This window comes from Pholis gunnellus (genome assembly GCF_910591455.1).
Source record: "Pholis gunnellus genome assembly, chromosome: 1".
Taxonomy (NCBI): Eukaryota; Metazoa; Chordata; class Actinopteri; order Perciformes; family Pholidae; genus Pholis; species Pholis gunnellus.
In genome coordinates, this window is record NC_136528.1 from 20,542,857 (window position 1) to 20,567,454 (window position 24,598).

Below are 24,598 nucleotides of genomic sequence, written 5' to 3' on the forward strand. Positions count from 1 at the left end.
TTCTCCATGTTCATTTCTCTCTCTCTCTCTCTCTCTCTCTCTCTCTCTCTCTCTCTCTTTTCATTCCCTCCCACAGCACCTGCAGCAGCACGAAAATGCTGTGGAGGGTGATGCCTGCTACTACCATTGTGTGCTGTGTAACTACTCGACCAAGGCCAAGCTCAACCTGATCCAGCATGTGCGCTCCATGAAGCACCAGCGCAGCGAGAGCCTCAGGAAGCTTCAGCGCTTGCAGAAGGGCCTGCCGGAGGAGGAGGAGGACCTCAGCTCCATCTTCACCATTCGCAAATGCTCTTCTTCTGATACAGGTCAGAAACTGCCCCTGTGGCACTTTATTGTTAGGATCTCTTTATATGTGTCTGCCTTTGTTTTACTCTCTTGATCTCTCTGCCTCTGCTGCTCTGTCTCTTGTACACATAAACACTCATCCATCGCTCCGCTGAGACACTTATACGTCTGAGTTATCAAAATGTGCGTTCACAATTTGTTGCTCTTTTCATTTTACATTGCCCCCCCCCCCCATAGATATGAGGTTTTGGGTTGTTTTTTTATGAAACAGCCATGATTGAAATACGGTAGTACTAAACTCAAATATTATTATTGTTAGATAGGAAGAACAGCATTTTACACCACACAAGTATGACTTTTTTACTCTGTCAGAGATAACATTCCTGGGAGTTATATCACTTAATCTGCTTGCAATAACTTTATTTTTCAAGTATATTTTTGATATTGATATAATTTTAGGTCAATCTCATTTACACAAAAATAATCCGGCCTTCAGCAGCAAAAGCAGTGAACCCTGTTAATGGGAGCAGTTCTTTTCAGCCATCAAAGATATATTGAGACAGAGCATTAAGGCCAAAGAAGGAGGAGCCGAACAACAGCAGCAAGCAGCTGCAACAACAACAAGAACACAGCTACAACAACAGTAGCATGACGGAAACAAAGTGCCTCGGCTGCTCATTTATTATGGACTGATTAGGAAGAGTGAGCTGTGGTCAATTAACACTCTTTCTTAGCAGAGATTTGGTTTTCCAATCGCTTTAACTCCTTTGCCCTGACAAAGAGGCTCTATTGTGTGTCCCTCCAAGAGGGAACCATTACTTCCCTCGCACACATACTCGCTGTCTGTGTTATGCAGGGGGGGGGGGGGGGGGGAGAGAGGCCAGCCTGTGAAGATGCTTTGTTCCAAGGAGGCAGGGATAATGAAGCCAGCGGCCGGGAAATTGCGCAAAAGGCAGTCACAGATCTGAAGCAAATCATTAGAGAACATATTTAGCCGAGCAATTAGGGACAATTAAGCTTTCTGCTCGCTGCACTCCAAATATGTTAATGACTACAGTACAGTGGACAGGCGAACATGCAAAGGCAGGAGGAAGGGCCATTTAGGTTAAAAGGGTTGGGGGTTGGGAATTTACTATTTTTGTGTTTAGAGTTGTTGTCCTTTGTCAAAAAATGTTTTTTGGTTGTTGTTTTTTATGCAGATGTTATGTTCATCAATCCTCTTTTCTCTTTTAATCTTTGATTTGCTAGATGCCCATGTTTGTGCCAGGTTGAGGGATCCAAGCTTTAGGTTAGGTAATGGGCCCCTGCAGTGGGGCTGTGTGTGGGTAGTATCATTACACACACATAGACAGCAGTTACTCCCCTGCAGAGCATCATCAAATTACAATAAACCTACTTGAGCAGACCAGCATTCAACAAAATGTAAAAGGTGCCTTCATTCGTTTCTGTTACAACAAGCTGCAGACAGATAAACCCTCCCCTCCCCTAGAGCTGAACCATTCCCTCCCAGTGTAATATTTAATTTCCTATTCGCTAGCTCTTCTGTGGCACAGGGCTCTTTTTTTGTGGTTGATGCATAGTTGCTAAAGTGGTGGAACGTTCTCTGGCTTGTTAAAACAAAGTTGCCCCTGGATTTCTGGGTCACCGAGACAGTAATTCCCTCGCATGCTGCTGTTCTGTGATCCTGCGAGTGGTCTCTGCTCGTGTAAGGTGCTGAGCTTGTAGCCTGCCTGGGATCTTTGCAACACATATGAAGCCTTCTCTTTCCCCGAAAAGCTCACACCTTAAATCCGTCACGTCAACTGATACCTTTCTATGACAGCAATGGAATTCAATTTGGCTAGCTCATGCATGATCTGATGTGTTTTACACTTCACAACGTTGCATATTAATGCCCCTTATAAAGAGGCAGCAGACTGTAGGGATTCGTTGCCACTTATCTCCTCTGGGCTGGATGTCCAAGGAGAGCAAGGGCAGCAGAAATGAGGTTTCTTTCTAATTAGACTAACACAGGAATAAAAGGCTTGCATTGTTTTAATTCTTGCTCATACTGAAATTGTGCCGCTTAAGCATGTTGCTGTGTGGCCCCGCCTCCATTTGTCTTCTTTAACCCTTTCTCTGTGGGGAAACAAAGGGACCACAGAGGGACCCCAGCCCCACACAGCTGCCCTGTATGCAGAGATCACTGAATGAAGCTCAACACTGACTTGAACGAATGCGCTGTCTGCAGCAGTGCTTGCCTTCTACTTTTTAGGATAGCAGCTCATTACTAGGTGGCAGGTAGACACAAAAAAGAGAGACATGTATGTGACAGAGAAGGCGGGAGGGAAATATTAAAACTCCCATAAAGCACTCACTTGTGAGGACAGCTGGTTTGACAGCATGAGGACAAAATATATTTCAGGCTTAGTGCTTACAGAGAAAAGGCATAACCTAGTGTCGTGTTGATGTCAAGCGTAGGGTTAATGGTGACTGCTGACAACCTTAAGCATCGGGATATGTGCGTATGAGTGACCGATATATGGAGAACAAGAGAAAATGGAGGAGCGGATGCAAAAGAAGTGGGGGATACAAATTTAGGGAGCTTGCGTGTGAGAGCTTGTGTGACACTTGAGCGTATGATGACCCTATTTTGAATGAATGATGTTCACCAGGGCATATAACTCAATGACACATTGAGGTTTCTCATTTCTTAACATTTAATAGAAATATTGAAGAATTATCAAAGTTATTTTTTGAGCGTAGAACAGAATGAGATCATGCCTCTAAAAAGGGCAAAGTTAAATTGCACTGAAGGGTGGATGCCCTTCTGCGAGAAATGTTTGCTTTGTTCTCTGTGTGTGTGTGTGTGTGTGTGTGTGTGTGTGTGTGTGTGTGTGTGTGTGTGTGTGTGTGTGTGTGTGTGTGTGTGTGTGTGTGAGACAGAGAAAATGAGATTCAGGCAAGAACATTTTATAAGGGTAAAATATTAGTATTTTTCAGTGGCAAACGTCTGTGCGTTTATGTGTATGGAGGAGGCAGAGATGGAGAACGAACGTGGCTGACAGTGTGGATTAGCTCCTGCTGTAAATCTGCCTCAGTCACAGATGGCAGGCCCTTGATCGTTGGGCTGTGACGGCTTGGCTCTCATCGCAGGAGGAAATCCCTGTCTGTGAGTCGAGGAGGCTGGGAAGGAGAAGGCTGGGGCTGGGGCCGCCTGGGCAGCCACCAGTCATTGTCTCCTGTCTGTGGAGACATACAGGCCTGGGTGTTTAAGGGCAAAGACTTGTTTGGGAAGGGGTCATCTTACTTTGACTCTGCAGTTGTTTCCTCCACCACACCTGGAGCGCTTGTAAGTGGAACTTAAGCCTCCAGTTTAGATCAGTACTTTTAATGACCAGTTTGAGAAACTGGGCAGGGAAGCTGTGTGCATTATTAAATGAAAATGAGACGAAAGGATGCATACAAATTACGGTATAATAGTGGTATCCAAAATGAGATCCATTGTTTGTTTTGCTAAAAGGGGTGCGCTTTCAGGGTCACACACCAAATAGTAAGGCCTGTCCTGACAACAGAAGCATTTTTCCTCCCTTCCCTCATGCCTCCCTCTCTGCCTCATGCATAATTCCTGAGATGCTCTGAAAAAGCTGTGACGTAGAAAAATACACTAATAACGCAAATAGAGAAAAGTCACTCATATTTTCAGATTGGCATGACACCTTGCAGCTCACATTGAGATTCAATGAAGGCAGACAGGTTATGTTGACATCCAATCTGTCAACAAAAAAAAAGTACTCTTACTAATATCTAATGCACTCTATTGAACTATGCCTTCATCTTTTAGTTGTATCCCCTGCTTCTAAGCGCTCTGTTTCAACTTATTAACAGGGCTTTACTCTCCCCTGCTTTCATACTCCATCATACCTTGCTATCTGCATGTTCAGTGGCTAAGTTAAAGCTGCTAAAGCCAGGTAAAATCAGAGGTGAGCCAGGCCACGCTCTGATGGCATGCAATGGCCAAAGTCTGGGCTTTTACTCCCCACGGGCAAGAGCGAAACAGACGGTAGCCATTTCTGGAATGTCCTCCTTTATTTATGCTTGTTACAATGCAAAGTAAACCTTTCCAGAAACAGGATATTGTAGCCCCTAACCACAAGACTCTTTCTACATGCCACATTATGGCCAATCTGAAAGTAAGTTGTATAGACAGACACTGCCGCAATGCGCTTTTAATAAAGGCGGTTATTGCCCTGGTGATGCAGAGTGGATATGAGGATGAGGACTGTGCAGGCCCGGATGAGTAGGGCCCCAGAGGGCCTGCAGCTCAGTCAGGCCTCCGTCAGTCGCCTGCCTTCTAATCCCTGTCCGAAGGGCATCGAGGCAGCATAGGAAATTGTTTGCTGTCCACAGAACGTGCCAGGAAATTCATAAATACATTACTTTTCATTTTGAAAATATTACAAAAGACTAGACGTTTATTAAAAAGCCAAAATGATGGCTTTATAGATTTTCCAGTTGTGTATCAGCATTCATATGACCATGCTGCTCTAACTAACACAATCAAGTCTTTTCTTTCTCTGTGCCCCCCTGCTTTATGGACCAGCTTGGTCTGAATTCCTCTGCTGGCTCATCCTGTAATAGCAAATTGACCAGAAAGCCACCACGCTATTCTGGGATGGACTGTGAATAAAAATGTCTTCTGTCCAGGTTTGTACTACCCCACCCGACTGATCCCTCGTTCTGTAAATACTGGCTAGCTCGGCCCCCAGGCTGGAAGGCGGGTAATGTCTGGGTGCTGGTTGTGCCAGCCTGTCCAATTGATCTGGCTTAGAGGAGAACAGGGGCAGCATAAATGTCAACGTTGAGTGTTTATATACACAAAGCGACAATAAGAAAAGTGATAAAGTCAATGAGGACAAGTTGAAAGCAAAAGCCTCTCAAAATCAGGACGTGAAGCTTTTTAATGCAGTATTTTGGGATGTTTACTCATGCTGAGTTCACCTTGTGTGTGCCCTGTATGTTTTAAGCCCCATGTGTGATGTTACCGTCAGTTATGTCATGTGGGTGTAAATATGCGCCATATTTTATTTTGCAAACTCGCATACCCATAAATGAGCACACACATAGGTGTCCACTTTGAGAATCAGGACATGTGTGGGTGCGAGAGGCTCTCCTTGTCATCAAGCCCATTTTCAGAGGAGACTGGCAGCACATTATAATATTGGTTTCCCTCTCTCTTGTCATTACCAGACACTCTCCTTGAAAGCTGATCCAAAAGATAGACAGTCCATCAGGAGACAGTCATCTCATTTGTACTTACTAAACGTGTTAATGAGTTCTATTTTCAGGCCTTGAGGCTTTTGCTGCTGGATATCGGAGCAGAGGTGGTGTGAGGTGCTGGATGGCAGGATCAGGAGGAGCTCGGAGGGAGGGGAAGGAGGTAATGCAGTAGCCCTGCTGCCCCTCATGTCACTCATACAGAGTGACCACAGCCTCCGCAGGGGCTGTCAGTCAGGGCTGAGGGCGGGAAGTCTGTGGTTCCAGACAGACACAGCCAGTGGAGGAGAGAATAGATTAGGTGACAAAGACATAATGGTTGTGATGGGTTTAATTATAGCAGCAGTCGTATCACTGCCATACAGGTACATGAGATGAAGGAGAAACAAGTCAATTTAAGACGACGGAGCATGACATAGTTTCTTCTCTTTAATGACTGATTTATATGAGATGCGTTTGACAGAGCATCAGATTAATTAAAGTATAGTTTGTTTTCATGTCCAAAATATTTTCAGTGCAGTTATAGCTAAGTGAGAAATGCATGAGCAGCTGACTTTTCTTATTAAAGAATACGGTGCTGGGTTTTGTCAACACATACTTTGACAAATACTTCTCCACAAGTGTAACTAACACGACTCCAGTGACTCTTTCAATTCGATTACAGTTACAAAGAGCCAGTTGTATGTGTCCCTCATTATCAAACCCACTTTAGTTGAGTGTCTTTGTCAAAGAATGCATACCCAGCACATTGTACTTATTCGTAAAATAACTTGCATGCTGTTGCAATACGATGCAGATACATTTTCTCTTGTTTGGCTTTTCTTTACCTATAGTCGTCAAATTTTAAGTTCAAAGTTCAAAGTTTTCTGCACGCTCCTTACTTGAACTTCCGCCTAAGGCGCACATTATCGTCTTAAATCCAGCATGTTCCCATATATGATATTGACTGTAGTGCAAGCATATGCTAGGTAGTCTTGGAACTACAACCAATAAATTGTTAAACACTGAGATTTCTTCATTTGTTTCTATGTTTTGGTATTGGGCAAACAGTGCTGCTCGCTTTAGAATTTGACCATAGGCAGCATCAGAGAAGAAACAGGAGTAAAGTTTGGCAACTATCGAGTCGAGGCTAGGAAAGTTTTATTTAAGCCATTTTTAATAAGGCTGTTTGTGCCCCCCAGAGAGAGCTGGTGGATCAAAGGGCATGATCTGTGCTATGGATGAGTTCACCCTGGGTCCAGCAGAGACGATAGCCCTCGCTGACAGCAAAATAAAACCAGAGAGTGAAGGGTGCCCTATCCAGCAGCATGATGCCCTCACACTTCGAAGGCTCCATTTGAATAAAGGCAGATGAAACAAACACTGGCTGAAAGCACAGATGTTGTGCTTCATTATCTACTCTCTGATAGACAAGCAAGAGTAGTGAACAAACTGTGTGTAAGTGCACCTGCGTGTATGTTGCTCATTTGAAGAAAACACCCTTACATGAAAAACCATACAGACACATACAGGATAGACACGAAACACAGGCATCCATGTTTTGAGTGCATTAGCAAAAAGAGTCCCCTCTAGTGCCTCAACCACATCAACTAAAAGCAGCCAGGCATATGGCAGCAATGAGAGAAGTGCAGAAATAATTCAATAGTGAACCTTTCTAACCTTTACTTGTGGGCGTGAGCACCAGTCATTGATTCACGCTGTGCTTGACAGTACACTACACACCACCTGAGGAGGGTGAGAGGAGGATGGGTGAAGAGAAATGGATGAGTTTGCTGAAAAACACGAAAGGATAATATGAGTGGGAGGAAGGCTCTACTGTGTGTCGGTGATGACATTAGAGGGAACTTTCCACAGATGAATACTGGGAATTACTCTGGATTTGTCTAGTTTCCACATATATTGTTCCCCTTGCCCCCATGTAGCTGGGTATCAGCAGAAGGACAGAAATTCTCACACCATGTCGAGTGTGATACCACTAGTGTAGTCTACAGTCGGCTGCTATTGATTACAAAGCACCTTCAGGTCTGGGGCCTGAGTCTTCCAGAGAATTGTAAAACTGACACACAGTAAGCCATTGGTTATCTCAGGACATGTGTTGTGAAGAATGCTGTGGTTGATGAGCAGAGCACATGCAGCACAGAGTCTCTTGTTGTGTGGTGGCTACGGACGGAGCAGTCGTCCTTTGAAGGCACTATTTGATAAAGAAGGGATGTTTTGGGGTAAGATATGCCCACAGTCTGAGTCTGTTTAGCCAGATGTGATCGCCTGCCAAGTGACACTGTGAGACAAAATTGCATTTGTTTTGTGACATTCTTACTGTTTGACTCAGTCAGATTTATGGTGTCCCTCCTGATCCAAATGATGGCCTATCTCTCACAGTCTCTCTTTGTCTGCCTGGAAACGCTGCTCTGTTGCTGCTGTTTTATAAGTTGGCTGTGAATGTGTTCTTCCTACTGTCCATTTGGGGCAAAGAAGCTTGGATGAGCATAGTGATGGATGATATTTACGCAAGGGGAAATGAATGAGGAGCCTTCATTTACACTGTAAAGGCACACTGAACAGATAAAGTTCCACCATGACCATAAAGAGGGAAAAAGAGTTTTATTGCAACAGTACAAATTCAATCAATTACCAAAAAACATTTTTGTTGGCAGTATCTGAAGTTTGGACCCATAATCTAAACCTTTCAGATTATTTTCATGTACTTGCAATATTGTTTAATTACTTACTCCCTGTAGAGCTGCCTGTGTTTGGCAAGACATCCTCTGACACAGACATGGATAGTGAATAAATAAAAGTTTGCACATGTTTATCCCTTGGTGACAGATCTCACAGTGCTTATTTTATACTGAAAATAACAAAGCACAGGAAAAGAGTTCTTTACTTGCTGTAAGGGCAAAACCAGTTTCTTTCTGTTTACATGATAAGAAAAGTGTATTTATGCCTTTTACGCTTTTTTGCATGTTCATTTGTGGATCCCTTAGTATTCTTTGAAATATTTCTTTTCACATAAAACCATATTTGCAAACATGCATACAGTAATAAGAGAGAAGGCAAACAAGTTGGAAACAGCAGAAAAAAAACACCCTGACCAATTTGAAGCATTAAGATGAATAATCCACTGTTTTGAAAGCAAGCAAAGGTCAATTTTCATGCTGCTCGCTCCGTAAGCATACAGGAGAGCATATCGAGTCAATTCAGCTGCGCTGCACAGTCAAGGGGGAAGGACAGTCTCCTTTTTTGCATTAGTCGGCTATGTTGGACCAAGTGCTGCTATAAAAACAGTTTCCAGTTTCCACTCAGGAGGCAGATGTTTTTTGTTTTTTTTTAAATGGAAATATTTTTGATGATATATGTTCACTTGAATAGCTAGTTTGAAAGAATATATTGATGTTTGTCCAGAAATACTCAGGTGTGTGATCTGAAATTATGTGATAGAGCAACAGCCATTTCAAAATACCACAATAATATATCTATTCGTTGTATTATACTCTAGTTTAACTGTTTGTTACTTGAAGGTACTGGTATTGTTACTGAAAGGCATATGATCATCGGCTCATTTGTGTTTTTAGCCTGTTTTTCTCTTTACTTTCTATTACTTTCTATTGCGTGGGGACATAATAAGAAATCCAGGTATTTTTCAGTGGAACTAAGTAAAGAACTGAAAATGATTAACCTTAGCGATGGCTGTGGGTTTCTGGAAATGAGTTCCTCTAATGTATATGGGGAATGTTTCGAGCACTTGGGAAAGCTGAGATGGGGCACATATTTGTGTGTGAGATGTAGAGTGAAGAACACAGTGGATGTGTTTGAATCCATGTCACAAGTCGTTGTTAGTCGAGCAGACAGGCCAGCGCTCAGAGGCTTACTCGATTGAAGGTAGCACAGGGGCCAGAATGGCAGCCAGAATTAGGAAAAATGGGCTGTGTTTTTGTCATGTTAAACCGGGCAATAGAATCTAATTGGATGAGGAAGAGCGAATGGCAACACTTTCTTTGTTTAAGGGCCTTCTGCAGTCACTTTGCAGGACCCATTGTGCATTGACCACAATAGCATTAGTTTGTGCTCTTGTTCTGGACTCTTCTTTTCTCTGGCTCTCTGCAGTCAGCTCCTGTCCGTTCCACTCTGTCTTCACGCTTTACTTCCACGCTCCACCAGTGCTCAGGAAGGGACTCAGAAACATGCCCCCCATCATGATTACCTCAACCTCACTCTCCTCCTATCCTGTATTATCCCACCATCACCATACTCAATCCTTCCTGTCCTGCTTTCTAATCCACACTATTAAAAAGATACAGATAGAGAGGGAAAGGCACCTTCTTCTGCTCTGTCTGTAGTCCACTTTTGCCCCAAGAAGAGAATCTTTATATTCTTGTTATCAGTTTTAAAGAATCCAATCATTTAATGAGAAATTATTCAAATTGATTGCACCACGAGTTCACAGACAGTCTAGCCACGAGGTCTTGCAAGTGTGCCAAGAATGTAGTCGTAAAATATACTTTTTTTTCTAGCTTCATAAAATAATAATGCAACACTTCTTAGTTATTTATTTTGTAGCCATGTTTCACTGTCGGCCAATACAAAACAGCAGCAAATCTGACTGACTGACTGATTGAAAAGACTTTGACAACAGCGTAACACTCAAAATTACTTTCAATGGGCAACTATTGGAATCTACTCCAATGCTTATGATTCCTCTCAAGTGAGAGTTTTTTTGATATACTTTTATCTATAGATAGGAACCATCTTTGAATCAGTACTTGAGCCATATTACAAAGTAGAGCACTTACGTTTCATGGTGTATTCTCAGAGCAAGCCAGAGCAATTATTATGTTGCTTAGTGAATAAGCCTGCTTCTTACTGTATAATTATAATGCACAGGAAGCTAAAATATATTTATGCCCTTGTTATGATGAAAGTGGATATCAACCCTATATTTCTAAATTTGTATGCCTTGGTATTTGGTATGATCAAGAGCAGTTGAAAAAATGATCCCTCTGTCACTATCTCCAGCATATCCATGTGAAGATTGTATAACAACTAACCTCATTGTATTTAGTGCACTGTTAATGGCCCTCTGCCATGTGAAGGTGTAATCATGCGTGATAAAATCCGGGCCCAAGTTACAAACCTAGGAGCAATCTTGTGTGGATTAAAGTGTACCTTTTTTGTTACAAAGGTCATTCATAACTTGGTCGCGTTGTTGATGTACAGTGAGAGATATTGATTGATTAATGCATTAAGTGCTCACAATCCATTAGGTTCTGTGAAAGGGACTGGAGGGAAGACTTGCTCTTTCTCTCACTATGTGTTTTCACCTCTCCCTGTTGTTCAAAGGGCATCATTTTTGCTGGCAAAGTTTAAGGGACAAAAGCCTGAATATCTGCCAAGTAATGCATTCAAAAGAATATTGCTTCTCATAAGTGTCAGTTCAATTATTCTGTAAAACTTGACAAGGAACTGCTCTTACATTAGTCTGCTACTCATTTTGACCCAAAGAGAATACGTTGTTCATAGTCACCTACTGTATTCAAGCATACTTCAGCATCTGAACGTAGGAAAAAGATTTACTGTCCTCTGTATAGTACAAAGAAAGTGAGATGTTTATTTTGGACATACAGTATCCTCAAAATGATGCCATCTGCCACTTGTCATTGCTGTCAAAAGTGACTACCATTCATTTGAAGTGTAGCATAGATCATAAGTCAAATTCAGTGATGACAAGAAATATTGTTTTCTACCTTGCAACTGTTTCGAGCGGATTTTCAATCTGATTCCAAATGTGGACTAAGTCAGTGTTGACACAGATATGCTTTATTTCCCAGACTTTGCGTCACTTTTCAGGATGGTTTCCAGAACCAATGAGAGCAAGGGCCACAGGGTTACTGTCTTACTACTTAGGGACAAGAAATAGGAGACCTTTATCGCCTGGGCCCTACGCAGGGAAGCCTGTGAAAGAGGCCTGAGAGTCAGTCATTACCTTAGAAACATGGGCTGCATTAGAGATTCATAACAGTGTGCCATCTCTGCACCTTTCATCTCCACCAGGGCCAGCTCCATTAGGATCTTTTATCTTTGTGCTGATGGCTGCTCTTGATAATGGTGCTGCCGAGAAATCCCAAAAAGTAAAGACTCACCTCTGACACTGTTGGCCCTCCATTTCTTCAAGTAGAGTAGTACATCAGAGTACAATAGAAGATATATACACTCTCACGTGCAGTCTTAAAACCAGATTTTTTAAAAACATTTTCCTCAAGAAGTTGATGTCCATTACTAAAGCTCAGTTAGTGGTTTGTGGTTTCTCCACATCAAAGCTGTTGCTGTCCCTCTCATGCCCCACCACCTTTGACACTGCAGCCTGATCATTGTTTTGTTCACGCAGACAAAAACACCCCAAAAAATGTGTATTTGTATATTTTGCATTGTCTTTGTTTATGCATGCTATGCATCAATGTGTCTCTGATACCCACAAGACTGGTAACATTTTCTAAGGTTAAGGTTTCGTAAAATATTGGCATACTTCTTGCTGATGCCCCCGTGAAAATGCATTAACGATATCCCATGCAAAGCCTTATTGAAAACGTTGCTTTTGGGCAGACAAACACAACGGCATAATGGTATAGTAATTCATGCAAGCCAATGTTTTTCAAATGTTACAGTAATTATGAAAAATATTCTTACTTTTAGCCTACATAGCCGCAGCAGAGCAAATCTCATTTCCAAGGCAAAGCGGAGAAGGAATACACTGAATAATCATTGTGTTTAATGCTCTGGTCATAATCCCAGGTTTTATGATGGTTTTCTAATGATTTTCTAATGATGTTAAATATTAGCAGAGAGTACAGCCATAATTTGAACACAGCAGTCGTTTTTTTCAATGCTCTATCAGCACACTCGATTGCAACTACAATGAATATTGCACTGGGAATGAGATTTAGGAGCCATCCCTTTTGGTGTTTTATTTTGCTGTCTCCCCATCTGCCATAAATCCTCATTGCTGTGCGCTTGAAGCCTCCGCCCTTGCCTGCCTTCCCCAGGTGGGAATACAATTAGGTGCAGGGGCCATTTCATTCAGTGCCACTGTCTGTCCACCGCAGTCATTCGTAAAAAACGCTGGAGCTGTCCCACTGGAGAAAACAGTGGACTCCTGGGAAATATAAAAAAACAAGCAAAGAAGAGGGAGAGACACAGAGAAGGAAACAGTGGAGAGATGAGCACAAAGACGGGAAAAATCTCCAGAATTGCTGTCAGAGGAGATATAAGCTCGGCCTCTGATGGGTGACAATTTTTAGCAAAATATGTATTGGAGACAAAGGCTTTGTCTCCTTCCTGTGCCTTTTCAATGAATTACACCTCTCCACCCCCTACCCCCAGCTTTTTAATTAAATGGCTGCAGCTCCATCTCTCTATCCGTAGCTCCCCATTACAGAGGCTAGATAAGGGATTGCTATCTGTAGCATGTTAAGAAAGGCTGCTGGGCAGCCAAGCCTCATGAAATTTGTCACAAGATCTCATTTTCCTCATTGCCAGACGTGATGCTTATAATTGATGTGGAGGCAGCAGTAATTTATTGGCCGTCTGCAATTATCATCCCCTTCTAGCAGGGGGATGTGACTGCAATTTATAAGTGTGTGTATGTGTGTGTTGTTGGTGTGTCTGTGGTTGGGGGTGTGACATTGTATCGTATGAATTAACGCAAAAACATGTTTCTCCTTATCACTGGTTTTGTGTGTGTGTGTGTGTGTGTGTGTGTGTGTGTGTTCGCCACTTAAGAATGCAAATTAATGACAGGCTCCATATCATAAACAATGTGGGCCCTGTAATGCAGCCACGTTCAGCTGAGATGTCGTGGCTGTCAGTGCGCCAGCTGGACTTTCACACACAGCCGGGGGGTGGAAGGGCAAGCAGAAGCCTGGGAGGTGAGGGGGGTCAGAGAGGGCGGGGCAGGGGGCCATAGGGGGCTGGTGGCGCAACCCTTTGTCCACAGCTCCTCCTTATGTCTTTAGGGTTTGTTTTCACATAGTAAAAACAATGACAATGGGGGTAGATTGTTAATAATATGCCGTCTGAATAGTGAGACGGTCAGACTTAATGCAGTCAGTCATTTACGAGTGTATTTCAATGCAAAAGTGATTCCTCTAAAAAACTTTTTACTGCCATATTCAGAAAAGGAAATGCAAATTGTGTCCAGAGGCTATTTGCCACTATACTAGTGACAAAGTGAACTGAAGTAGTAGTGGGTAATAGAAAGCTTCTCACTGTGTAAAACACACCTGCAATGATTCCAAGACACCTCCTTAAATTAGAGTGTTTGGAGTATATGAATTGATCTGTGCTGTTCAAACCAGGAGTCAAAAATAATACATTTTCACATTGCCAATATGATCTACAAAGACACTGCATTAATAAAATCTGCATTCATTAACATAGGAACATCATTAGTGGTATCAAGAATAGGTGATTTATGGCTTCTCTAAGGGTAATGTGAACTCACCAGGCTGAGGTAAGTGTTGTCCACACATTAGTAGTGATGGCTGGGGTATTCCGTGTGTGGGTCTGTCTGTTTGCATCATGCACAATGTATTTTATTATAGTGAGTGACAGTAGAACATACTGAATTTTCAAAAAATGAATAATAATTGATAATAATTGATAATTGATATTTGCTAGAGACATGGATGTTAACAATTGTGGGGAAAAAGATTCAGATTTTATTTTATTTTCACAGACAACATCACCATTAACACCCACACTACAAAGGCACTTTAAGGGAGGAAGTCTCATGTGCTGCGCCACATTCGTGCAGTGTTTTGCACTCTTTTATATGCTCTGCAGATGAATAGCAGGTTTAGTGGTGCACAGATTTTCCTGTTGCATAGCGGTGAGCTCCATGGTCAGAGCGGATTGCTGTCATGACATACTGGGTTAGAGAATGAGGAAGATGAGGGCTGTCACGCCGCAACTCTGAGCATGCTCCCTTTGTCTGGGGAAATGGAACCTGTTTGTTTTGTCTACCTGCACGCCTGTTGTGTGCAGTTGCTAAATTAGACTTTCAAATCAAGAAGCCAGTGGGAGACCAAGACTCTAGTTTTCTCCTTCCCTTTAATAATCATCCCTGTTTACTCTTCAGGGAGTCATCTTTATATATTTTTTTTTCTTAAATGCGCCCTCTAAGCCGGGAGAGTGTCTTTAATAAAGCAAGCAGGCAGAGCGCCATTCTAACATGTGAATTGCACAGGAGAGAATTGAGAGATGGAAGCAATAGAGGATCACCGGAGGAGGGGGGAGAGAGGGGGCTGCTGCCGCTGCACCCTTCATGCTATTATCTTTATGGCATAGCAAAACATGCTTCAGGCAATCAGCATGAAATTGTTAATTGCTCAGCCCACTTGTGTGTTGCTCAGGGGACAGGGGCCTTCAGGAGGTCCTGCATTGAGCGAGTAAGGGTTGTCCGACTAACTGCCTGCACATCTGGTCTGTCACACGACACATAACACTGTCCAACAAATATGTTGTCTCCTCTCACTCTCAATGACCTTCACAGAATTGTCGTGGCCATCACCAGAGGCATGTTCCACATAGTGTATTTAAGAATTATCTATTGCTACAATAGAATATGTAATTGTTAAGCAGGTTTTGTTAACAGTGGAGTGGGCATAGGCTTAGCTTAGTTTAGCTTAGATTGTCACAATGATGTTTGATCAAAGGTAAGGCAGGAATTTAGGCTTTAATATACTGTATATAGGAAGAGTGTTGTGTGGGCAGTCATCATTGACTTGCCTGTCTGAAAATGCTTTTTTCCCCCTAAAGATTATATGTAAACACAATTTAGAGACAGAAAATCCTATTTAGATGGTTTGTACATTTGTATGGTTATCTGCACTATACTTATAGTATTAGTATAGCACTATACTGATGGTTTCAGGTGAACTGTATTTGTATGTTGGCCTGAGTAACGTTATTTTTTTCTGTTTCCTCTGAAATATAATGTGTGATGCCTTTTGGTTAGGGAGCCACAGATGCAATGAACACTGTAGGAGATAGGAGTCAGAAGTGAATGAAACCAAACCCCTTTGCAAAGACATGAGGATGACCATCACAGAGGGCAATATTATCTCCAACATGACTCCAAGAAAACAAACGCAGCTCCCACCCATGTTCCATGTACTTCTCTCACCTCTTATGAGGTGGCTCAGAGGAGGATATGTACTATAAGACATCTTTTCAACACCACCCCTCCCGTTACATGCTCAGTCGGAACATAATGCCCCTCCTCCTTGGCTATCAGTTTTGTTCCTTTTGGAGGAGAGTGAGAAAGAGCAAGGTTACACAGGGCGTCATATTAATGGGGCCTGTCATGCGCGTTGATCGTCTTAGGCGTGGAGGAGGATGAGCGCTCAAAAGGTGTTGTCTTCAAATAGGATTTCTGCAAGTGAGACATCCTCGTTGGGTGATATCCCCCTCAGAGCAGCCACTTTCTTATAGAATGATCTGTTATTAAGCAAATGAAGTGCTGCGGGCCCAACGGTAAATCCCTCCACTTTGTCATGGTGTGCTCTCAGTTATCACACCCTGCTCCCTCATTCATTCCTGATGTTCTACCCATTTCACCATGTTATACCAGGGCACACCAGCCATGTATTCGAAGCCAGTCGCCCCTTTGGAGCATGCGGGACATAAGGAGGATCCAAATTGTAATCAATGACTCTTTAAAAAGGTGCATTGATCTTATATAAAAAAGGAAGTTTGAAACTAAGCAGGCTTTTTTTTTCTGAGTAAAGTTAAAGGCACAATGTGAGATACAAATATGAATGGAAGAGTTGGTCCCCTACTGCATATGAAATGTAATGATCAGATTCCTCCATTAATTTAAGATTGTCTTTTAATACTTACTCCAAAATGTTTGTTTTCAGATGCATTTACTTTGAATGACAATTACTTGAGAAGCAAGTAGTTATGTATGTTGATACAACTCACATTTGTTAAAACTCCTGAACTTTTTTTAATAAGACAGGCATGAAGTGCAGTTAGAGTGTCAAGTTACAGTTGTTACAGCATGTGTGCCAGATCAGTTCAACTTTCTTTCTCCCAGTTTGTATGTTGCACCTCCTGTGTGCACCCTTGGACTACTCTTACTAGTGGCCAATCAGAGAAACGTTTTGCCACTGGACACCCTATCATCAGCTCAATCAGTCTGCTGTGCAACGATCCCAGTTTAAGGAACAATTAGGAAATCCCTTAATGAACTGTGGTTTGACGTGGGCCCTTTGTCCTGGCCACCCAGATACATGATAGAGGAGAAATAAGGGGCGATAGTAAGGGGGCGGGGTAGACAGGGGGAATGGCAACTGCTAGACAGGAATTGATTGCATTAATTGATATGCCAATATGTAAGCTTGTTACATCCACCATTGCTTAGGATGATGGCTAACAGGTCCTGCTGATCAATGCAACCAATAAAGGCTTCATCCATTAATGAGCAATGTGGTAATTAATGTTATCCCTAAACCAATTACCTCAGGCAGTGCATCTACAAGAAAGCGCAGCAAATAGTCCAAACAGGTTATCTCTGTTTTACTCTTAGCAATTTTCTCATGCTGCCTCTTAACTGCTCTGTGAGTTAAAATGGCTGTAAGGTTGCACTCCCAGTCTATTCACAGCCCAATATATATATTTAAATTGACATATTGTGAAATTGAAAATACATTTTAAAAATAGTCAAAAAGAGTTAATGTTAATGTCTTTAAGTTACAAAACCAGCTAAGTAATCAAAGCTTCATATTCTAACCTAATCCTCTTCGTCTTGTTCCTTTATATGGGGATTCATGGTTGTAGAGCTAAACGTTATTGTTGTCGTGAGGGTCCTTCTTCTTTCTCTCAGTCCTCGATCCTCTTCTTCTCAAATGCTATCTGTACAGCAGACGTAGAGGTACAGAGTCAGAGCGAGGTGTCAATGTTCCCCACTGTTCATGCAACAAAACAATTAACCGATAGCACAGATGACTGTACGATAACAAACACATTTGTTGGCCAATAACTCCAGACCCATGTAATTATTATACCTCTAATTATACATGTTAACATGCAGGATCGTTTGCGGTGAAGAATGTTTGTAGTGTTTGTCCATAATCATAAAAGCCAGAATGTCTTGACAGTTGCAACAAAGAGCAAGCCAGACAGACCAAGCCAACTAACAAACCACTGCTCCCTCTGATAGACACACTGTCTGTACATGGATAATAACAGGTTTATAAATCAATGATATTGTTTATGTTTTAAAGTGAGAGTTGTATTACCTGGCGTTCATTACCTCATTCATTGCTCAACATTTCCATTCATCTCATCCTCTTATGATGTAAGTAAAACAGGGTTTTCTGCATTTTAGTCCACATCTCGTGTTACGGAACAAAGGAGAAAGTGTGACGTGTCAGTTGGTGCATAACTTTAAGTCTGACTTTGGAAAAAATAGAGTGTTAAGTAAATGACATTAGGGCCCTACTCTCCATGTCTCCCTCTGCCCATTTACAGTAAATGTTTTTTACTCATTGAGCATTACATGGCGGCTGCAGTTGGTTTCAATTAATAATGGAAGCTTGTCTGAAAAATGTGTTTGTTTAGCTGTGTATCAATTAAATGTGTTAATTGTGTTGCATATTCAATAAGTAACACCTAAAATGCATTCAGGTATTAAACACTTATTTCTGACCTTGTAGGAGAGAGCTGAATTGAATACGTAAAAACAAATATGTTAATGGTAAGGTTCATTTCTATACTCAAGTATAAAACAGACTTGACAAAAGAAGAAACAGAACTAAGTGTGAGATGATGACTTATTAGTTAGTAGACCTTTACACCAAAATCCAGTTCATGTAATGGGTGTTGCAGAAGTGTAGAAAGGCCCATCTGTCTCTCAGCCCATTATCCGAAGCCTTAATCGGGACTTACAGCAGGGCAGGCTAAATAAACAGTAAGTAAGTTGTCTTGGGTAGAGGAACGTCAATGCCTGCAACTTGCTCAAGCCTTTACTCTGAATAGTTCTGTATTGACCCCTCAGGACCCCCCGAGAATTCCCTAATTGAAAATTAATATTGAATCAATGCCGCGGGCCATTTGCATATTGATTATAAACATCCAGGAAGGCACCAAGTATGTCTTGGATCAATAGGGCCCTTCTGCAGCAGGCCGAGTGCACTACATCACATGGCAGCTGCTTGCTCCTGAGGTTAATGACTGCTGCTTGTTAAGGAGCTCTTGTCAGGTAGAATCCAGCCGCAGGGTCTTTCTGCCAAAGTTGGCAGCAGGTGAACTGTTGAGGGTAGAAAAGGAGGTACAGATGGAGAGTATGAAGGGGAAACCCGTTCATGTTTAAGCTACGAAGAGAACAAATTTGTCTCTGCATTAGGTGTGTTAGCGACTTGAAAGCATCATTGTTGCTTTTTATCAACCTGAGTTTTTACCCACTTTTTGTACTCTGTTATCTAGTATTTATGTCTTAGAATAAATTTGTTTTATATACTACAAGTTTTACTGAAGTTTGTGATCTCTTCAGACATTTTCCCTTCTCTATGCATCTTGGAAGAAGGTGAAGTTGTGCCAGAAACCCCCACCAAGCCTTGGCACCCTAGCATTGAACCCTGACCACTCCGTAGCACAGACCATAAAATACTACAACCATCTGTGTGTGTGTGTGTGTGTGTGTGTGTGTGTGTGTGTGTGTGTGTGTGTGTGTGTGTGTGTGTGTGTGTGTGTGTGTGTGTGTGTGTGTGTGTGTGTGTGTAAGAGAGTTTAAAGAAGGTAGGCTGATCAAAGATAACACCAACCATTCCCAGCCCCGAAGGGAGAGAAAACAATATTAGGTAGATCAAAAAGGCCCTTTTTAATTTGAAATGAAACTTTCACAGCATTACAAGACATTGGAGACCAAGAATCCTCTACTTTAAGGCACTGATTAAGATTCAACACATACATTCCTCTCCTAAACTCTCCATAATAGTTTCCACATGTTGAAGAGATGTAAGTGGTGGAGGCATGAGAGAGACGGGATGGCAGTGGAGACAATTGAGAGAAAAGGTTAGATGCAGTTAGATGCTTCACTGGTAACCTGAGCATAGAGTCCAGCAGAAACCTGTCTGGCTGGTTTAGTGGGAATGTTGAAACCTGGTTAAACTAAAGGGGCTCTCTAAAACCGGATGATTCTCTGAATCCACGGGAGACAGCAGACCTGGTGTGAAGCACATGTGAAAGCAGCTTATCCGCCAGTCTATGAAAGACAAGGTCTTGAATTAATGCCTCTGTGCAGACTGTGTCCATTCTCACCCTCGACACCCCCCCACCCCAACGCACACCCTGCACTGGGAGCTAGGGTCTGGGAGTGGAAAATGGAGTGCTGGGCCCAGAGAACCACGCTGCATCTGATTGCTTCATTACAAGCCCTTTCATTGACTTGGTTGCACTGAACTGATGAACTGAGGCAGTGGACAAGAGCACATAATAGGAAGAAATGAATTCTTATCACAGCCTTCTCAGGAGGCCACTGGTCCTGGCTGCATGGAGCCAACAGCAGCCATGGCTGAATGGAGAGGAGGGGGCTGTATCTGGGCCCTTTCATGAGCCAAAGCAGGATCTACTGAGGACATGATGGAGCTTTAGGATGTTGGATCAGTACACAGGGGAGGGACCATGAATCCACAGAGAAACATATTTTTTGTTGGCAGCTTGTTTTAATGATTAGTTTGGTGATTAGTGTTTGCTTTCTCCTGGTAACTGACACCCATGGCATAACATTTTTTTTTCAATTATTTATTCCAGCAGTCCTCCAGGGACAGACATCTGCTAGTTAGAGTCGCTGCTTTAGGCCCCATAGCAGCACCCAAGCATCAACCACTGAGATGAATAATTAATTTTGTACCTTACCGGGCTCTCACCCCTAACTCGCCAACCTCTGGCTAATGAGTGAGAAGAGTCTTCTGCAGCAACGACAATAACAGCACTATTATAAAAACAACAGCAACACTAACAACCACAGCCATGCATACAATAGAATTGCAAGATGTGGTATAGCACAGCACCAATTTAGCAGCAGGATTGGTCTCCATAGGGGTTGTTAATCCCTGACCATGCCTTAGCGAGGCTACGGACTCCACAACTCTGATCAACCTGCTCATTTCCATGCCTACACGCACGGTCAGCACTGCACTGAGGAGGCGGGTAGAAAAACCATACGTTTTACGATTGCTTCAGATGTGATCCGACATTAACATAAGCGTTTCCTGTAAAAGTAAAAGTTACCTCAAATTATTTGATGTTGTGTCATCGTAATGTTCCACAAATGTGCATAAATTTAAAATGCATTTAGTGGAATCTGCTGATAAGCCGGTCAGGTACCACACGTACCTGCCAGTGCTCTCTCTCCCCTCTGCCTCCCGGCTTCCATCAAATCTTCCCCCTCCCCCTCCTGATCATACCTGTTCACTTGGCACAAAATGGATGCTGCAAAGCCATTTAATTGGCCTCCACTTCAGAATCCAAGGGCATTTGAAATGTCTCTAATAATATCTCTTCCCCTACAGAGCTGTTCTTAACAGTGCTTGGGTAGAATGCACTTTGTTGTAAACTGCTGTCTTGCTGCTAGTTGACATCAGACAGTCTTGGTGCTGATCCGATGATCTTTTGGCCTCAGTGATTGCTACTGGCCGTGCCGTGGGTTTTCATTTTTCTTATTTTTTTTTAAACATGGGGTAAATGTCATAAGAGCAGTATGAGACATACTAGTCATTTTGGTCATTTTAGAATATCCGGCCCATGTTTTAGCCACATCATCAGTTCCATTTTGTTCCCTTGCCTGTCTTCTTCCTCTCCCTCTCCTGTGGCTGAGCCAAAGATAACTGAGAAGCAGTGTTTGACTGTAATCACTCCAAGTCTCTTTCTCTGGAGAGCAGCACAGCGGGCAGCGCGGTTCCACCCCTCTCGGAGCTTTCAACCCACTTTCACAGTATTATGACGTGTTCATGAAGAATCAAGCAAAGACAAGTTTGCTTACATATGTGTTCTGCACAAGCACATGCCTTTAAACGGTATACCTTTATGTTGTTTGGATAGATCTATTTTATAATAATGAAACCGTATTTAGAAAGAGATACGATTTGACCCACCATGAGAGTCATTTGAATAACCTTTACAGCAATAAAAGGAGCTGTCATGCAGGGTGCTCTGTCAAGTGTTATTCCGAGGCCTTTTTGAATCTCAGGTAAAATTGAAAGCCTAAAGCAATTAGGCATACTGATTAGGCTCGGATTAATACAGGCTGGATATACCACTGAGATTAGAGGGATAACTAGTTTAAATGATGGTTGAGTTGGTCCATTGCATCCCATCATCTGGCTCCGAGTCTATTTCGTAATTAAGGCAGTAAGGTGTGTGTGTATAATCAAATAAATAAATGATGCTGCCAGAATTATGTGATAATAAATTAATACATTATAAGAAGTGAATAAAGGAGCGGCTAATTGCATGAGATGAGTCTTTTTCATTAGCCTTTTGAGAGGAAATTTCATTATATGCATCACAAGCCATACTGCCAGCTGAAATCCAGTTTTAAAAGTATGCAAATAAGAATTAAGTGTTAAGTTAGGAAGTTAGAAAAACCATAAGAGTCATTTGAATAGACATCAAGATGTGATTTTGTTATCCAGTTCTGAAATAAACCTCTCTTCACTCCAGAGAGTGAAAAGTAGAAGTCAAAGGAAAAAGAGTACAACACTGATGCCTCATAACTCAGAGAAAGATGCTGATAATATATAACTCTCTGAGTAAATGTCTTGATTTCCGTTTGGATTGAGATATAAATATGGACATATCTGCCTTGATAATATCATATGAATACATCAAAGGTTTATCAACTCGCAAAGAAGGGTGATCTATTCGACTATTCTTGCTCACAAACTAAAATAATAAGTATTTGACATACTTACGATACCTCGCAGTATTGATATTCCGTTTTGTTCGGTTTCTCCATACCTATTGTCGCAAGAAAAACATTAAGTTGGTTAAACACATCTCCAAATATTGCACTGCAAAGTTGGTTGATTATTTTGTACATAATTACAGTGGAAAACAACCTGCCTATTAAGCCTTTAATGGCAGTAATACAGAAAGCAATTACCATTACTTTGCTGCTCACACTGAAAATAAAGATTTCTCTAAATTTAAAAGATCCTCTACTAAGGCTAATTGTGTGGGGTCTTGTACAGACATCTGGTTGTACATCATTTGTAAGGACTAAATGCTGATCGGTTAGGAAAGCCTTTACAAGCTGTGTCCTAAGTGTGTGTTTTTGGGACTGCTCTGCTGCCAGGGAGTCTGATAGGTCTTGAATTATTTATCTATCAGGCTGCTGGACGGTAGTCACGGCGACCTAGGCCCCGTAGTGGTTGTCTGGCGACATCTTCCTCCAACAGTAGCCATTAGCAGAAAGGGGTAGGGGTGCTAATGAGCAGGGTGCCATGTGCATGGGACCAGAGTTTTCTAACCCTTCGACCCTTCTTCACTTATAGACCCTCCTCGCTGAATAAAGACGCACGAAGGATTTACAAAGATCTGAGTGCAGAACTTTTTAATTAGGGAAGAAACGAGGTTAGAAAACGAAAAGATTGAAAAAGAAAGATAGAAACAACCACCCGTTTTCCTATTAGGGAGAAATGTCAAGCGCGGTGGTGAAGCAATAGTCTGTGTGCATCCCTTTGTTGTCCTCCCTGACATTGAAGGCTAATTTTTCATGGTTGTTTGAACTGGAAAATGAAAGAGAGGTTTGCGATTATTTCCTATAAATGACAACACAATCGCATTACGCTTCAGTACAAACACAGAGAGGATATTGCCTTTTCATATTTCATGTGAAAGTAATGGATGGGCTATGCAAAGAGGAACAGAAAGAAAGACAAATGGTGAAAGAAAGCTCCCTGTGTTTGATTTGTATTAGAAACTGAATGGATAGAGGTAGCAAGAGTTTTTTTTTTTCAATAAGTGGTAGCACTCTCATGGATGTTTTAAAGTGCCTGTGCAATGTAATCATTGGATTTCTTTAGCAATTAGCTATGAGCAACCAGCCGGGGTGGTTGTTAGAAGAAAAGTTGCCCGGTGTATCCACTGCTGTTTCTACCAGAAAAAAATATATATCCATAGTGAGGTCCCTACACACACTGTCAGGTAAATCTGTAAAAATAAGCGTAATATATAAATAAGCCCACCATCCTCCACCTCTCCTCTCAACTGTCCTGAAACATCTAAAACTTAGCAGGCTGTTAAACACACATCAATAGTACCCTATATTTTGAATAAAATTGATTAGCAAAATCGGTATTCGTAACCTTGTCGGATTCTGTTTTATCTGGGTGCACGCTTTCATAAACAAACATCTGGTTAAGCCCTGGGCTGTGGATGAAGACAGGGAGGCAGGATGACCATCACGGAGAACGGCAAACCAGCCCACTCTGGCGGGGTATGCTAAGAAATGTGTTTGTGTACTTTAAGTTCACAAAGATTGAAGGACCGGCAGGAAAGCCTCTGCTGGCAGGACTCATTTAAATAGGACCCATGTGGGAGCCGTGAGCTGGACTCCTAACACGCGCCAGGGTAGGCGCTACATATATCCAACCACGGCAACATTGATTTTCTGAGCTAATACCTCCACAGAACAGTCCACAGGCAGATGGATGCACTACAAAGGTATGCAAATGGTGCATTCGATAAATCGACAGGCAGGCATCTTTTTCAGACAGTCCACTGTACTGGTCTGCAGTGCCTAAAAGGAGAGATAAACAGATAAGTACCTGTTAATGGACACACACGTACACAAGTGTGCACACTCAGACAAACATACAAGCACCTGCCTGTACCTGGGATAACCTAGATCGATTCTAGAATTTCATGTTAGGCAGAACCGTTTCAGAAAAGCACATCAAATAAATCCTGGGTCTATCCAGCATTAGTATTTAACATGAACATACTGTTTTTAATGTGGCATGCTTTATTTTTTATTTTTAAGGGTTTCTTCAAG

The 24,598-nt window shown here is 42.1% G+C and overlaps 1 protein-coding gene across 1 annotated transcript in view; it reads left to right on the forward strand.

The window, feature by feature from the left end:
- Positions 1-24,598, forward strand: part of zfhx3b (zinc finger homeobox 3b) — a gene marked incomplete at its 5' end in the record, with an annotated part of 87,896 nt that overhangs the window by 29,998 nt on the left and 33,300 nt on the right. Inside the window, one exon of the mRNA XM_079169321.1 lies at positions 77-308. Coding sequence (XP_079025447.1) covers positions 77-308 — 232 coding nt within the window. The remainder of the gene's footprint in view (positions 1-76; positions 309-24,598) is intronic.